Source organism: Meriones unguiculatus, chromosome 12, assembly GCF_030254825.1.
Source record: "Meriones unguiculatus strain TT.TT164.6M chromosome 12, Bangor_MerUng_6.1, whole genome shotgun sequence".
In the NCBI taxonomy this organism is placed as follows: domain Eukaryota; kingdom Metazoa; phylum Chordata; class Mammalia; order Rodentia; family Muridae; genus Meriones; species Meriones unguiculatus.
The window spans coordinates 11,512,352-11,530,751 of NC_083360.1; the positions used below are offsets into that span (position 1 = coordinate 11,512,352).

Consider the following 18,400-nt stretch of genomic DNA (forward strand, 5'->3'; position numbering starts at 1 on the left):
GTTGAGGTGAGTCAGGCACCTAATGGACATTTTATATGTAATAGTATCATCTCTCTATCAGCTGTTTTCTAAACTTTTTTTTTTAAAGAAACTCTTTTGTGGTATATATTTGTTATGTGTCCATTTTTGAGATTTCCCTCTTTAGCCACTCATGTTACTGTGTGTGAAAGGTAACAGAGCTTGCCCTCTGCACTGTTGTAATCTGTGACCATTTACAAACCAATAGCCAAAGACACAATGTATTAAAACCAATCTTTGTTAAGACTGCTCAGGAAGAGATTACATACTACTTACAGTATGGAGTACAAGCCTGCTGTTCTAAATTATAAATCAAATGACCCACTGTCAGTCTCAATCTTTATAGACTTCACAATGCAACTTTCAACTAAATCATTTCTTAAGATAGCAAAGTTTGTTTATCAAAGTTCTCACAACTCCCTTTTGGAGGTTAGGGAAACACTAAACCTGAGACTAGAAACTGTAACTTCTTCCTGTATATTTGTGATACTTATAATACTCCTCAATATTACATGAAGTATATCCAGCCCTCTTTTGGGAAGTCCCCTAAAGGCATAAATAAACTGTTACGTTTGTTCTTTGGTATTCTATACAAAATGACAACCCTGTACTAGAAAAGCAAGCCACTGCTAAAAAGCAGTCTCCAGTTTTGTTGGGGTTGGCTTGGGAGATTTACAACTCCATTAACACAGTAAAGAAAAGAAAATCATTTTAGGAAACACTGAAAAAGAAGCCAATTCAGCATAATTATTACGTCAATGTCATGTAAACTGCAAGGTAAGATTCTAAATCCACAAACTGTAATGTAGAATTTAATAACCTTTATGAGGAATTCTTAAATCAAAGACGATGATACATGAATCAGGCACATCCCACAGAAGACATTTACAATGGTTTACACATTTCCTTTTTATTTATTCCTAGAAGCTGCCCGTATTGCAGATTTTTCATGGATGAAATATGGAATTGAGCAGATTCCTTTTTCTACAAAATTATGATATAAACTTGCTCAATTTTCTATCTTATTGCTAATAACCCTTACAGACGCACAGTTTGTAAAGAAACCCCTTAAGGACTGAATGTGTAGAGCATGCTGCAAGGTACAAGAAATAAGCTAAAACTGAGCTTTTACATAAAACTACATCTGGACCAACACAGTACTGAACGCTGGCAAACATTTATCACGACACAGGGAGAAATGAATAGAAGGCGATCCAGCTCAGTCCTGAAAGGGTTAAGTAGAAACCCTAATATATTATTGTTTCTAAACATCCATCCCAAGTTACAGTGCTTGAAAAAGAAATCAAAAGTGACACAGAAAATCAGACATTTGTTCAGTACTCACCAGAAACACAGCTGCTTTGGAAAACAATGTCCCTTAACTTGGTTAATAATCAAATAGCATTTTATTTCAAACAGGAATCTCTCCCCCCCTCAAAAAAAGATGACTTTCTGATTAAATAGCTAGTTGGATTAATTATTAAAAATTGCATTGGAATTCCTCTGTGGTTAGACGACACACAGATCAGTTTCTCTGAAGACAAAAGCAGTGCTGGCATCCCGTCATACTTGGCATCCCAGCACCTGGAGGCTAAGGCAGGAAAGTTCAAGAACGCCCTGAGGGGCTACATGGGTGAGACCCTTGTCTCATGAAAAAACAAACAAAAAGCCTTAGCAAATATGCTTGAGGCCTTCAATTTGACCCCAGCACCACACAGAAAAGAAAGATACAAAACTGTTAAAGTTAAGATGATGGCAATAAGGGTGACAGATGATTCCACTAGTCAATTGTACATGAGGAAGTTGCCACAGTTTAAGAGCGGTCAGCAGCAAGTTCAAAATCCCACTAGTGTTTGGCTCTGCAATCATATAAAGGGCATCCCACATTTTCAGTTTTTAGCCTGCCTTCCAAGCTCTTAACAAATTCAGTAAGCTAAAAAACATGCTGGGTCTCAGGTTCCGCATCTAGACATGTTTAAGAAGCGGTATAGACTCGTTCCAAGCAGAACTGAAAAACACACCCACATACTGCAACTGAAGAACTCCCTGTTCTAATAAGTCTTCATGAGGATAAGGAACCAGCATCTGCAACAGTATCATCAGCGAGAGAACACTCCACAGCAACAGGGACAAGACCCCAGTACATCATATATTGAAAATGATTTACAAATCCACAAAAAGGACTTTTAATAAAAGCAGCTGACAAAAAAAACTATCAATAACATGGTAAAACAGACATATCAATTCACTCTATTCCGTGGTAGGAGTCTGACAGAGAACCATGGAAAAATGCCTTTATTGTTACATTCTTGGACTTTGTAAAAAAAAAAAAAAAGAAAGAAAGAAAGAAAAGAAAACAGGAAAATGACTTATAGTCTTGTTTCAATTCTTATTAAAATAAATGAAAAAACCGAAATAAGATATAAACACTTTAAAAAGTCAAAGCTCATTTTAATAAAGCCATGAACTTGAAAAGTTACTTTAAGCTACAAAGCTGGGTAAGGAATAGTTTGTTCTTCAAATCTCAGTTAACTTAATGATTTCTTAACTAAATCCCAAATCTAGGACGTTGGAGAGCCCAGGGGCACTGGGAACCACGAAGGCTCTGAACAGATAGCAGTGTCCTGCTTCCACCGCAACTGGAGAGCGGCTCTGGGAAGGAAGAAAGCGGAGAACAGTTACTGCAAAGATAGGTAAGGTAAGGCCACAGTGAGCTCTGCCCTTGACCGCTGAAACGGATGGAGGCGTGGGGCAGGGAAGGAGACTGACTGCAGCTGATCTCAACGTAGCCTGGGGACTGAGAAGCCTGGCACTGCCACGCATTTTACAGATGGCCTTCCCCTTGACCAACCAAGGAGGAGGCAGTTTAAAGATGTTCAGAGTGGCATTTACAGTGGCACAGTCTATAAAACGGTAAGTGAAATCAGCAAAGCTGGAAAACAATGCTCCTAACAAAGAATTAAGAGGCTACGTGAAAATTTTCAGAAGCCCAGGGAGCCAGAAATACACCAAAAATGCGACAGAAATTACAGTTTGCATTCATAAGGTACTAGTGGCTCCTGTTTTAAGGGACAGTAAAAGCTTACCACAATCTAGAGGTAGTTTTACTATATGAAGGATGATGGCATCACTAGACTGTGTCTTTTAACGTCACACGTGTTCTTGTATTAAATGTAGCCTGAGGAATCTGCTGTAATTCCCAAGGAACTGAACAAGACATTTCCAAGGTGCAGGAATGGAAGCAAAAAAGAAAACTGGCAATGTTGGCATCCCAGGCTGACACAGAGGCCTGGGTGCAGCCAAAGCTTAACTGGCAAGAAAAGAAAACCGGACAGAACATCTCTGGGGAAAAACAAAGGGCAAAGAGGAAAATGGAAATATAACTTACATTTGTAGTTTTATAAACTTACAACTATCTGCTTCTAAGGTACTGTCTTCCGGCTATTTTATTTAGTTCAGTTTATTTAGTTATCATCTAATAAAAGCCATTTTATGGTCTTATGTTTAAAATAATAATGATGTTCTGGCCTAGGCTAAAAAAAGGACAAAGAAGTACAATAAATCATCCTGCAGAGACTTTCCTCATTGTACCCTAAGGGCACCATCTTGGTAGCAAATAATTCTCATGATATTTTTTAGTCATTTGCCAACAAGGTGGGAAACACCCTGTTAAATGTAATCACTGGGAACATTCCAAGTTAAAGATAAAATGTTTAACTTACACATAATACAAGTTATGTACAAGATTTGGGGGAGGAGGGAAACCTGAACAAATCCTGGAACACAGATGAACTGATAAACAGGCAGAGGCGCACACCCTTTGAATGGTGATGTTCGGTGCCATTAACTCAGACAGGACTAAATGGACACACCGAACTCCACATAAATGTTAATCTCTTAGATTACCACTATAAATACATTTTTTTTTTAAAAGAAAAACACAGAAATAACTACCAACAGTATCTGAGAACAGACTAAGTTAACATACATTGCATGTATTGCAGGCAAGGCAGAGGCATTTTTAAAGCTTTTGCAGACTTCATATAATCTTAAAAAAAATATGCAGGCCTTTACAAAATTTGACTTGCTGAAACCAAAATAATTCCAACGTATGAAAAAGTCATAAGACTTCAGCTTAAAAAAAGTTCCAGCCTTAGACCAAAAGAACCTGGAAGTGTTCAGTACTCAGAGTGAACAAGCATGGTCAGGCTCGAACCTGAATGTACTTCGCTCGAAGGGTGGGAGCGGAACCTATTTGGTAGCGTGGTGTACCCCACACTGCGGTATAAAAAGGCATGGTGAAATGTACCTTTTCCTAAAGCTTATGCAAGTCCCTTGGTCCATAAAAACTATGTCAGATATGTGTCATCTAGCCTAACCTGTACTCCAGCCACATAGCTATTTCTTGACCGTTTAATCAAAGCCAAACCAAAAAATAAAAATAAAAATAAAAACAACCAAAAAGGGGTGTGTGTGAGAGAGACAGCTGAAAACCTTCATTTCCAACAGTTTGTACATTTTGATGTTTTTCATTTATGTGGCTTCTGCATTTCACATCAGTATTTGCAGGTAACGGGCTTTTGAATAGATCACCTGGTATGAAAAGTTTTCCCAAGAAACCACAGATGATTGTTCATCTTATCCTTGCCTTTTCTTTTTCGTGTTGTTTGTTTTTGTCAACTTTTTGCCGCATTCAAGTCAGTTTAGGTCCCAGCAAAAAAGACGGTAGTTAGGACACCACGGTTGCTGTGGACGACGTGACACTGGTGGAATTTGTGCTGGCGTTTGTGTAACTTCCCTCGCTGTTTGTGTTTGATTCGTTGCTGGGCACTTGGCTTGAGTTGGCTCTGAGAATTGCTCCTGCTGCACTGCAGTGTGGCCTCGGCCCTGGTTCTGGTGTGTAGGTAAAGGTAAGGCTGGTGGAATAAATTATTCCATCATTTCGGACCAAAGTTACTGGAACCTGGACTGGCTGCCGGACCCATCTCCAACCTTCTCGGAATGCAGAAATGTCAGGGACCACACAGAGCATGCTCTCTCCACATCTGAGGAAGAAACACACAGCACTTAAAAGCACTTTCAAAGCAAGCCCAGTTCTTCAGGGGCAACCTCAGGTACCTGCACCCTCACAAGCCCTGGGTGATAAACAGAACAGACTCTACCTGTACATTGTTTCGGCTTCTACATCCCCAAACCACACTCGTAAGTTTGGAGTAAAGTTCTGTCCTGTGAGTTCAAGCATCGCTACGTCCCCGCCGCCATTCAACTGCAATTTAGAGAAACCACATTAAGAAGCTTTTCACTCCCCACTATACAAGGCAGCTTGGGTTAGTTACAGTTGCTTTCATTTTCACGCAGGTTAAAAAGTTCAGACTTATAAAACATGCCTATTAAATGACATGACTGCAAAGCTAGCTGTGTCAAGATAACATTCAATGTGATGTAAACATGCTGCTTCTATTATTTTCTATCAATAGTATATGTAATAAGACCCCAAATCGTAACATTTACAAAAAAATAAAAATCAGTATCATAGTGAAGTGGGTTTGTGGCGGGTTATAGCTAAGAACAAAAGCACTTTGTGACTGAGCAATCTCACCTGAAGACTCTCTACGACAGGCACGGGAGTGACTGGGGCAAGGACAGGGCCCATTCCCTCGTAGAACGTATATTCTGCCTTATCTGTGCTAATGATTGTCCAGGAAGCTCCATCATTTATCATTTCTTTATTTGGTTCTTTCGGACATGGAGTGGCCTTAAGAAAAACAAATGTCCATATATTGAGTTTTATAAACATCTCACTATAAGAGAATTTACCAGGTAACAACCACAGACTTGAGTTAACAAGGAGAAAACTTAGGGAAAAAATCTGGGAACATCCTAATATACTTCTATAGACTATGAATGTGAAGCCGCATAGGTGGTAGTGTTTGTTAGAACACAGCTAAGAAAGAATCACCAGAGATCCTTACGTTTGCAGAGCTGCTACTAGGAGCTTTAGCACTTCCAGCAGGAGGTAACAAAGACTGAAGCAGCAGTCCCAAAGCCTGACCTGGCACCCAGTCCACCCATTAATGTGGTATGGAGCCATGACTCTGCAACAGCAGTTTATAAAGGAGTTCAGCATAAAACCACAGCTATTTTGTTACAGCAGCAATCCATGTTACAAGTGTCCCCTTGAAAGTTTCTTGAGGAAATATAACTGGGTATCAGCCCATAAGTCATGTCAGTATCACTACCGGAGGACCTCAGCTGTAAAGCAGATGAAGCTTTAAATCCACTTGTGGAACGTTTTTCCTACACAGTTCATTTTGGAGGCCTCACTGAACACCAGTGCTCTACTGTGTTCTGAGGCTCCCTGAATGCCAGATTAAGAATCCTGGAGCATGCAGATGGGTTCAGTGGCCCACAGCTTTAATCTCGGCACTCAGGAGGCAGAGTCAGGTGGATCTGTGAGTTCAAAGCTAGTCTGGTCTACAAAACAAGTTCCAGGACAGTCAGGGCCAACAACAGCAAGAAACTGTCTTCAACACAGGGCCATGCAGGCATTTGACACTGAGCAGCACCCCCAGTCCTATTTGTATAGCTTAGATTTCACCAGTCATTTTTATAACATACCTGAAATTGGATTATTCTTTCTTGAGAAAGGCACAAGTACATTCTTTCTGTATCCTTAAGGTAAAATGCACATTTGTGGAGTTGTGATACAGGGTCGTCTGCATCCAGTAATGCTGTCTGCTTATCAACTTTCCTAATTATCTGTATTTCAACAATTTAAAAAAAAGAGTCATCTACATGCAATCTTTATTTTGTACACTGTCTCAGTCCACAGCATATACTACATAACAACATATTGGCCATTTGTTCTAAACAATAAGGTTAGGAGCAAAAAAAAAACCTGTCTACCTTTTATAAACATACGTTACATTTATAAACATATAACCCTTCAAAGAATACATTAAAAAATAAGGTAGGCAGTTATTTGTTGTCTGGAGTAGTGCTTTTTAAATGTTAGTGCACATAAGAATTGTCTGGAGCTCTTGACGAAAAGTGCCTTACCTACTGCAATTCATTTGGGGCCTGATATTCTGCACTTCTAATAAATTGCTTGGTGTTGTGAATGCTGCTATCAACATAACTATTTTGATTGGCTGGTTCTGGTGATCTTTCCAATAACATACAGAGTCAATACCACAGGGAAACATCCATAGTAGGCTACTACTGAGTGTTAGTCAGAGCAGACATATTAGAGCAGGATCAAATTATTTATTAATGTATTTCAAAACCATCATGTTCATCTAAAAATGGGATCAGGGAAGTGGCAAAGTCCTTGAAAATGTTAATATCTGAGAGATGAGCATAGGAACCCAAGGCAGGATGCCTGATCACCCTTCCATTACACTCTACAACTTTTATAATCTAGACCAGTGGCTCTAACTTTCCTAAGGCTGGGACCCTTTAAATACAGTTCTTCGTGTTGTAGTGATACCCAACCATAAATTATTTTTGCTGCTACTTCATAACTGTAATTTTGCTAGTTATGAACCATACTGTAAATATCTGGCATGTATGGTACCTGACATTAACCCCCCAAAGGGCTCTCTACCCGCAGCTTGAGAACTCGGCCCTATTTTCTTCTGAAACTGCTTTTTAAGGCCATCGAGAACCTCCAGACAGGCACCCCTCATGACCTTTCCACAGTACTCCACGACCTCTGAAACACCTGACTCAGACATTGCTCCTGGAGCCACGTCTGCTCTGACAGATCTGTATAATGCCCTTGTACATATCACACCTTTCCACTTAGGATTCTCAAGCCTACCCTCATGGAAAGCAGAATTTAAGATTTGTTTTTCAACTTAAAGGAAAAATAATGTCTTACAGTTTCACGACCTAATGAACAAAACAACAACAACAACAAAAAAAACCGTGCATTGTCCTAAAGTAAAAACTATCAACTCTACCTAATTTTAAACAACTGTCATATTCAAGTAACATAATTAAAAATTCTATTTCTAGGCTTTTGACAGATTGGTCCTATACTTAGATATAGCAGAGACCACACACACACAAGATGCAGTATATCTGCATCATGGGGGCACACAACCAAAAAGGTGACTGATGTCAGCAATCCACTTGTAACATAGACTAATTCTTTAAGAGCAGTTCTGAACAGAGGCAATGGCAAACAGAGATAAGATGCAAGGGACGTTACATTTTCACATCAAAAAGCATAAAAAATGAGCTACATTTTTCTATCTTTTTTTGTTCATTTTTACTTCATAGTCATCAAAGCAAGTCTTACCAATCTTGGGAGTGCCATGCCAGTAACTGAGCACACAAGTTTGACAGTCTGTCCATAATGAATGTAACCATCTCTAACTGTGAATTCTTCTCCTTCTGATTCATCATCATCCACTATAGTAGGTACAAAAAATAGACCAAATGGTTATCTTTTAAAATTTAGTATATGCTTAAGAAAATAACTTAATATAGTCATGTTTTATTACCCCAAAAGGAGACTCTATTATTTTCACACTAAAAATACCAAATACACATCTTATACTCACATAGATGAATGTAAAAGGCTCCCCACTGCTGTGAACTGGCATGGAAATTTCCTCCTTCTACGTGCAGGTATCTGGTACTAACCGTCTGGGAGCGAAGTCGGTTAAACAGAGCCACCTTTGTTCCTGAGGCAATGCACACTACAAAGACAAGAGATTCCCATTTATACACAGGGGCAGGGGCTCCCAAAAGAAGGGCTTCTGCTTGGCAAAACAAGTATTTTTACTGTTGCTGTTTTCTTCTTTCTGGTTTCTTGAGACAAATTTTATTTCTCTGTGAAAAAGCCCTGGACTGTCCTGCATTCGCTTTATAGACCAAGCTGGCCTTGAACTTACAGAGATCCACTGGCCTCTGCCTCCCAAGGGCTGGGATCAAAGGCATGTGCCACCACAACCAGCTTACAAATAGTTTACAGTAATATAAATAATGAGCAGATTCTGGTGGCAAACATTTTAGCCTTCCAAGATAGTGGATAGGAAAAAAAAAGAAAGATCAAGGTTATCAAGATAATGACATAAAAGGGTTTTAAATGTTTTGTTGTTGTTTACTAGTTTCATTTCCTTTTAACTAATCTTAAGTCAGTTTAGGCTTTATAAAACGCACAAGCTGTTTTTTTTTAAATGCAAAGAACTTTCTTGTACCATTCACCCAGACTTCCCAGCTATCAACGTCTCACTCAGAGAGAGCTACATAGTGCATTTAATGGTTGAGTATTAGATGGAAAATTATTTTAAAGCAACTGTCTAATGGTAGACACTTGATTAAATTGACTACAATAACATTCATCCATTTAAATTATGTATACATAAATACCTGGAATATTACCCAATGGCAAGGCCGACTGTGATATGCTCTCTCTCTCTCTCTCTATATATATATATATGCACTCTAGTCCCACTAAGCAACATCCACACTTCTGTGTGAGTATAAGAGCACCTCCACATGCTTTCATCCAATTGTGTAAAATATATACAGATAGCTCTCTAGAAGGATGGTTACCAAAGCAGATAGCTAGTGCCACTGCGTTGTGATTTCAAGGAATTCTGTTATCTCCCAAATACCACAAAGTGTTGTATGACAAACAATATTTGTTTTATAAATTATAAAATAAGTAAAATTTAAAAATAACCATGAACTTTCAATGTGAAAAGTACAGCTACATAAAATATTCTAAAAATGCAACATGCTCTTTGCATTACAAACTATCAATATAACACAAAATCAAACAAACTGGAAGGAAGGAGGGAGGGAGGGAGGGAGGGAGGGAGGGAGGGAGGGAGGGAGGGAGGGAGGACAACCAAAACCAAAATTTCAACCCTCTGCAATCTGAACTGGAAATTGCTTGAACACAAGACAAAATCCGAGCTGGTGCACAAGGGCATATATGCCAGTCAATGAGCCCTGATCTTTCCAAAAGCAAAGAAGGAACCAGTGACCACTGGCAAGCATGTCCTCCTAAACAAACTGTACAGGGCTCCTCCTTTCTATCAGTCTTCAGCTCAGGGACCCATCAGCACTTTCTAACGATGGCTGTAGCAAATCAGTCATGCCCGGCCCTTGATCATTTTGGTTGTCATTAGCAAGACTCCTAGTAAGTTGCTTTAGCAAAAACTCCCCTGTCCTTAGCTATTTTTCTCTTACTAATTGCATCCATTGAGCCCCTTATTTTTCTCCTTCGCTGAAAACTGGAAATTTGCCTTTGTTATACTGAAATAAACACAATTGTACACTTAAGTCTCTTTTGAAACAGTTCTAAATGAAATTTGTCTTTCCATTTTTCACTATTTTTCAGTTGTTTCTTCCAAATTATTACCAACTTACAGAACATACATTAAATTACACTGAAATAATCAACTTAACAAATTTGACTAAAGTAAATTCCTAATGCCTAAGGTTACCACATGAGAACATGGGTTAAAAGAATAGCCATGCAGATGTCAATGCTGCCCATACATTGTAACATCCAGGGAATTTAAATTTTGACTCACCTGGTTAAAATTCAGTTATTGTAGACCATTCAAAAATTGAACACTAACAGGGTATTAGATGACATTAGAAGCATTTCTGCTTCTGCTTGCTCTGATTTTCTTATGATCATGTTATATTAAAATATAAGAAATTCCATATTTCATTACAGCCACACAGTAATAGTTATGTATGATTCGAACTACAACAAACTAAAAATGAGTACAAAGGAAAGCAGACAGAAGCAGAAGAATGGCTTATTTAAATAAGACTGGCCTGAAGTTAGCAGCTACTGAGGTTAAGGTTTCTACTCATTATGTTATTTTTTGCTTTCCCCCCGCATCACATTAAATAAATGATATGAATAAAGACTGAGTGAAATAAAATACAGATGGCATAAAATTCCATATTATATGCTTGATTTTAGTCAAAAAGCTGATGATATTTTTTAATATCACTGGTCACTATCAAATACTATAATTCTGCAAATTAGTAACCAATCAACTGTTTATCAAACTTGTGTGTTGCCTCCATTTAAATTAAGTAGTTGTATGTTGAAGTTCTTCATTGAAAACCTCTGTTTGTACCTTAATGAAGTAACAGACATTAAACACTGACTGACAGGTTGCTCGGCAGCCTTAAAATTAAACAAACTGCTGAACTTACTACAGTCAGAACGTACAGCCTGACACAAAGGAAGGGTACTCAAGCCAGTGAGATGACCAGCTAATTTTAAAAGCATTTAGTCACCAGGCCATGGAAAAAGAGGCAGCGGAACACGGGACTAGTCAACTCCAGATTATGGAAATTCCATGGGATTTAAAATTACCCATTTTCTTCAACAAGTAAGCTCTATCAAAGGAGGCAGGGAGAGAAGAATAGAAAAACTATTTCAGAGTAAAACTAATGGGCCTTATTTAATTCTATGTTTGAACAAGCCAACTATAAATGAAACAAATGGAGCAACAATTATTAAAAAAATCGCTGAGACACTATGATTGATCTACTAATGGAATAAATATTAACTGACATTAAAGCACTGGTCAATTTGTGAGATAATGCTTAAAAAACAAAAGCAGTGCTTAAGAGTTACTCTTACAGAAATTAGTTGGAAGGACAGGATGTTGGAGATTTAGATCAACACACTGTGGTGCTTTGAAAGGTTAGGAGAGGTGCTGGTGACCACAACCACAGAACAGAATTAGTGAAACTGCTGAGGGCAGGGAAGAGTGCTGCATCAGGCTGCTTTCTTCCTTTTACATAAATTTCAAAGTTTATACAATAAAAACTTATGACAAAGAAAGGTAGCCAACCGAGTCTAAATATGTTGAAATGTAGACAGTACATAGCCTTGGTAGTTTAACAATCTGCCAATGAAATAGTAGTTCGTGCCTCAGAGACTTGGTTTAGGGCCTTACCTGGTTTTCTAGAGCAAACTATGTTTCTTTTTGTTTTTTGTTTTTTTTAAAGTGGGTACTTCTTCTATCACTCTAAAAGGATTATTTTGGAATGGGAAAAACCTTGGACACTGTGGAACATTTAGCATCACTGGTCCAAAGCATTATTTTCCCACCAAGTCACTGTGACAAAAGGAGAGAAAACCCCTCCATTTCCTCAAACGTTCCTGGAAACATTTATAACCCCTCTAAAATAATCCTACTAAAGTAACTCAGATTCCCAGAACATTGTAATTGAGAATCAATCACTTCATTAGGCCAGCCACTACTCACTTATACCTAAAACCTTGTTTCATTGAGGTAATGTGAGAATTGGAAACAAATAAGGAAACTCAAGCATACATACAGTCAGCATTTTTCAATGACTGCTTCTTTTTGGAAGGTTTGGAGATGACTTTTATCCGCTTGCTGAGGAACACACCAATGTCATCACTATTGCCATAGAACATCTTTACAGATAACATGAAGTGTTTTCTCTTATCTGAATCAGATATGTACAATGTTTTGGCTGTGCAGTAGTTCTATGGAAGAAAAGCAAAAGGTTAGTAACAGCAAACCCTTGATGCTTATGTATCTTCAGCTCAGAACAGTGTAGCTACATTTGAGCGTGGGCATGAATGATAGATCTGATAGATCACCCAACAAATTGTTATCATCACTCTCTAAAGAGAAATCTTCTTTAAGAAGTTTTCAAAACAATGAGGATAGATGACAGGCTTATGAGAAGCCAGCCTCTTCCTAAGACAGAGGTCAGCAAGGGCAGCTCACACTCAGCTAGGTGCCAGGAAGGGACAACTTAACCCAGAGAGCTGGACTTGAGTCCAGCACTTCCTAGACCCTTCCAGAGTTGAGAGTGGTCCTCAATGTTCAGCCATTAGCAAAGTTGTCCTTCAGGTGGTTAGAAAACTACTACATCCATTATTCCAGTTCCTCAACTTGAATTTTTCCAGAAAATATAAGTCCACCTAGGACAGGAAGAGGAAAAATCACAGTGGGAAGCACTGTCTAAGTCAAATCAAAAAAGCTGCACAAAAATAATCCAAGTATCTAAGAGTCAAGCTCCAACAGCTGCAGACAAAGCAGAGCTTGAGGACTTGGTCTTCCCAAGTGTAACTGTGGGCAAGGATGCAGCTGGCTCCTAAAGGTCCATCTGGACAAGGAACAGCACAACACGCAGCACAGGCTAAAAGACTCTTCCAGGTGTCTATAGGTCGCTTACCAACAAAGGCATTAATTTATTTGTATACAAAAATAACTACAGTAACATTTACTTTAAACACCAAAATGCTATGATCAATATTTACTTTGTTTTTTTAGTTTTACACTTTTCACAGAATCACTACTCATTATTACAGCAATAATTTTATTTTTGTAGTTAAAAACAACTGATAACTATCTGTATTTGTTACTATCTGTAACAAAAGTAATAAGGTTATCATAATTTAGTAGAATTCTATAAAAACTTTTCGTCACAGTTTCCAAAATAGCTCACACAGTTTCTCTGTGGCTGAATGGTGTGGTAATCACATATAAAATTAAGGAAAATAGTGCTAGACTGAATGGAAGCATAAAACATCTTAGGTATATTCAAGAATATACTAAAGAATTATTTTAAAAATAAACTTTGTTTAAAAAGTTTATTCATACCACCAAAAGAACCAAGTTTAAATGTACAACACTTGTTAAATGTACAACACTTGCTTAAAAGGCTGCCACTTCACAGGTATGTAATGGTTCTAAAACTCTTCTATTCCTTTAATCACTATGACCTGAGGAGGCCTGGACCAAAATACTCACCATTTTCACAAAATGATAAATGATGTCCAAAAATTACTTCAACTACTTCTACTGTGTGCTTCTTTTAAAATACAGAAAAAGTATCACTATTTAGGAAATAGCTACTGACTTCTAGGCGTTTATCCTTAAAATGTTTACCAATGCAGACTGTTAGTAGCAGATAAAAATACCTCAATAGTTTGTGTCTATAACAAAATTTGCATAAGAAACTATAAATATGATCCTGAATATTTTCAATTTTGAAAGGACTTGCTACAAAGACACCAAAATAAGACAATAAATAGCCCTTTGCAGAGGCGGTTCTTACGTACTAAGCTATGGTAGCTTTGAGTTCATACATAGACCCACCACAGTTTTTAAATAGTAGCTAAACATCAAATCTGGAACTGTTCTGCTTTGGATACCGTCAATGCACTAGAGGAGACAGTTGCAAGCAAAAATGAGATGTGTACCTAAACAAGGGAACTATATCCTAACGGGAAAGCCTACGAGCAGATCACTTCATTTTCAGTGTTATCATAAATAAAAACGATGAACACGGGCTGGTGAGACAGCTCAGTGAGGGGCACTTGCTGCCAGACCTCAGATCACCTCCTGGGTCCTCCACGACGCAAGGAGAGGATAGGCTCCTCTGAGAAGTCCTTTACCTCCTCATATGCTCATGTGCACTTGCATCCTACCAATGTCCGGGACCTGGGTAGGAAGGTTGAACATAGGACAGAGGAAGGGCTTCGTGCTGAGACAGGCCCCAGGAGTGATAAAACCAAGCACTAGAATCCAAAAGGGACGTATTACTTCACTGGAAGGTGAAATGACTAAAAGCTAGAACTGGTTAAAACGAGAATAGAGTTCAGTCAGCACAGTTATACATACTGGTAGCTAGATCCCTGGCTTAACCTACTATCTATTCACTAATAACTGAATGTCTACCTGTGCAGTATGCTGTATGTAGGTCCAGAAATTATAATAGGAGAATAGATCAACCTGTCTGTAAAATATTTTTAAGCTCACGGCTCATAATTTAAAATGGTTTACTACTCTATTTTCTTTTACAATAAGCCTTCACTACTGTAATAACCATCAGACCAAATAACTTTAAATCCATGGTCAACATAACCTTATTGACTAAAAACCATTAACAACAAAATGACAAACAAATATCCAGGTGTGAAGGTTAGCTTTAAGGCTTTAGTACTCTCTGACCATGACTAAATGTGACTAAGAATGCTGATTCCTAGTGAAACACCCACAACACTACTGGCCATCCTATCCTAGTGCCAATACAAACCAAACACCAAGACAGCCAGCCAAGAGTTATCACTAAACACAGAAATAGCTGTTATATGCTACGTCGATGCCAGGCAGTCACTGAGATGAGAACCATTTTCTAAATTTTACTATTAAGAGAAAACAGTAAATTAGTGAATATAATAAATGAACAAACTATCTTTGTGAACTGACAGTCAGATGTTACTGCTTTCTAAAGTCACAAAACTCGCAGCAAAGCTAGTAGAGAAACTGTTCTCTAAGTAACTTATGTTCTACACTGGTGTTGGTTAACCAATGGCCGCTGGACTCAGACCTATGCTCTATCATGTCTCAGCAGGGGATCAAGACTAAGGACTAAAGCTGAGACACATTTTCACTACTGAGTACCACGATATTGCCAGGTAGAAAATGAGGGACTCATCCACTAAACTACTGGTTTCCAACAGAAATGACTTACAGCTAAGACAGCCAGGAAGCTTGATAAGCCTCCTGGTGCTACCTTTAAATGCCAACACACAAGCTCTTAAGTCACCAGACCATAGCTGTCCTATAGGTATAACTGTGATTCTGATATACACATTTAAACAATTGTTGTTAAAAGCTGTTTTAAAAAGTATAATGAACACTGGTGTTAAAAAAACAAACAAAAAACTAAAATAAATACTGCAAAAATGAATGTAGATGAACATTTGGAACTTACCTTTCCTTCCAAGTTCAGCTGTTGCATTTCTTGGTCACTATTTCCTATTCCAATAAATGCACAGGGTTGAGACTCTTGTTCAGAACAACCATCTCGTTCCATTTGTTCTTTTTTTTTCTTCCAACCACTGCCCATAAGATACACACAAGGAGGAGGGCAAAAAAATCTGCAAAAAAAGAAAAAAAGAAAAAAATTAAATTCAAGATCATACTCTATTTCTTTTGAATATATGAATTAGTTAGTTCCTAACAAAGCATTTTGGTAATTTATAAAGCAAGTCATCATGTCAAAAAGACCAAAATGAAGACTTTATTATCTGTTCTAATAAAATCTGGGAGTTATACCCTCTGTGAGATCAGCCCAGCTTTTAGCAGAACTTTGAGTTCTCACAGCTCGAGTCTCTTGGGCAGCAGAGGCAGCATATCTCTGTGATTTTGAGGCCAGTCTGGTCTACACAATGAGTTCCAGGACAGCCAGAGCTATATAGTGAGATCCTGTCTCAAGAAACAAAAACAAACAAACAAATAAAATAGGGGCCTATGCATATGGTCTGTAAGCAGTTTGCTTCCTCTTCAGCAAATCAACAACAGCATGTCCTGAACAGCCTCCAAATATACTGACACTTTCTTTTCTCAACCCTAATCAGACGACTTTCCAAGTAACTGACACATAACAACTTACAAGAAGTGAGCTGAGTATTCAGTATTTATTAGTTCTCCAAATTACTTATTATATATTTTACAGGTACCAGGAATATAATATAGTAAGAAAAACAACAACAACACAATCAAACAAAATTCCTACTCTCATAGAACTTATAGTCTAATAGGAAAGGAGGGAGAGAGGGAGAAAGGGAGGAAGGAAGGGAGGGGGAGAGAGAGAGAGAGAGAGAGAGAGAGAAGGAGGGAGGGAGGAAGGGATGGAGAGAGAGAAAAAAAGATGGGTTATCTAGCAGTACATTATTAGAAAAATAAGGCCAGGATAGGGTGGCCTAAAGGGGGAATGCCTGAGGTGGCCTCTGGAACAGAGTGGGAAGCCTCCATACTGTTCCTGTAACACCTAACTAGCCAACACAAAACAAGAGGAGCTTTCAGGCCTGCATGCTCACACTTGAGGCCAAGGATGTTACGGTCACTGGACCAGGTCCCTACCACTCAGAGTCTGTAGGGATGCCTACTGGCTGTGCATGTTTTGGAATTGGTTTAGTTTACATATGCACCAGGCTTTTAATGGCAGTGTCCTCAAGTACTTAGTATGACACATCTCAAAAACCAAGGCTAATGCACTCTCACAGTGTTAGTGTTTTACTGGACACGGAACTCCTTGGTGAATTGGCGTGACCAAATTTGAAGGAATTACCACACAATGTACTTTTATTTCATACCTGAAGTCTATGAACACACTGAAATGATAAAGGAGTGAATACTGAGCATTCATGGCAGTGCTGTAACAAAACTGGAAGTTAATGGCATACAATTAGTGAAACGGGCTCACAGTTCTTTATATAGTGAAACACTCGTCAGATTGAGCATGGTGGTGCACGCCTTTAACCCCAGCACTCACAGGCACAGGCAGGCGGAGCTCTGTGACTTCAAGCCAGCCTGCTCTACACAGTGAGTTCCAGAACAGCATAGTCAAGGCTACACAAAGACCCTATCTTAAAAAGCAAAAACAAAACAAAAGGAATAAAAAAAAAAAATCACCCACAAAAACAAACAAAAAAACAACAGTGATCAAGATTCTACCTTGAAAGTTTTTCAAGCATTCAAAAAAATAAGACTCTTCATTAGCCTATGAGCTGTTGTATATTTTCCTATAGCCACTAGAATTATTCAAAATAACTAACACAAGAATAAATTCAACTGAAACAAATTCTTATGTAAGGTGCAAATGAAATCCTATACTTAATGTCCCCAAACTGTTACTCCTAAAAGTAAATTGACCAAAATTCCATCTCTGCATAGTTCAGTAGTAACACAATAATAAAAATAAATATATACAAAATGCAGATAAATTACAAGGAGACTGGAATAAGAAAATTAAAATGCTTCTGTTTGAAATTGACTTTTAAAAGATGCTAAGCCCTGTGAAACAACGTTGCCTTTTCCTTTCTCCTTTTTTCAGCGTCTCTCAACTGACAAACAATGCTGCTCTTTCCCACTCGGTGGCGGTATGTACACATTTAATATTTTACTCATTTTAAAATCCAGTCATTATTTTAGTGAACAATTTAACAATTTCCCCTTAAATCCTGTGAATACACCTAGAAAAAAAACTATAGATTCAAAAGGGACCATTATTTAGCTTGGTATGACAACTAAGTTTGGTTAGACAAAATCCAAACTTGTCACCACTGAAGGAACATCTATCTGCAAGCTCCATTTAAAACAGTGTGACTTCATGATCAGAGTCTAAGTGTCTAACTAGTTAGTAACTGTCTCAAGACATTAATGTTAATATCAAAATAACACAAAGCCTCTAGAGAAAGCAAGCTTTCTAGAAAGTTTCAACTTTCAAAAAGCCTGCTGACCTTTAATGGGGGGAAGGGGGGGCAAAAAGTCAAATGGATGATTGCCATCAATGTGGGTACCACATAGGAGACATGAATGTTAATACCAAATTTAAG

General features: G+C 38.2%; 1 protein-coding gene across 3 annotated transcripts in view; it reads right to left on the minus strand.

The window, feature by feature from the left end:
* Positions 1 to 824: 824 nt before the first annotated feature.
* Rbpj (recombination signal binding protein for immunoglobulin kappa J region) overlaps positions 825 to 18,400 on the minus strand; it is a 75,295-nt gene continuing 57,719 nt past the window's right edge. For all 3 annotated transcript variants that reach the window (XM_021644302.2, XM_021644303.2, XM_060365311.1), the window contains exons 4-11: positions 15,775 to 15,940; positions 12,355 to 12,529; positions 8,589 to 8,726; positions 8,324 to 8,436; positions 6,637 to 6,777; positions 5,618 to 5,773; positions 5,181 to 5,284; positions 825 to 5,063 (exon numbers count right to left, since the gene is read on the minus strand). In XM_021644302.2, the coding sequence (XP_021499977.1) occupies positions 4,748 to 5,063; positions 5,181 to 5,284; positions 5,618 to 5,773; positions 6,637 to 6,777; positions 8,324 to 8,436; positions 8,589 to 8,726; positions 12,355 to 12,529; positions 15,775 to 15,940 (1,309 nt within the window). In that variant the 3' untranslated portion in view covers positions 825 to 4,747. The remainder of the gene's footprint in view (positions 5,064 to 5,180; positions 5,285 to 5,617; positions 5,774 to 6,636; positions 6,778 to 8,323; positions 8,437 to 8,588; positions 8,727 to 12,354; positions 12,530 to 15,774; positions 15,941 to 18,400) is intronic.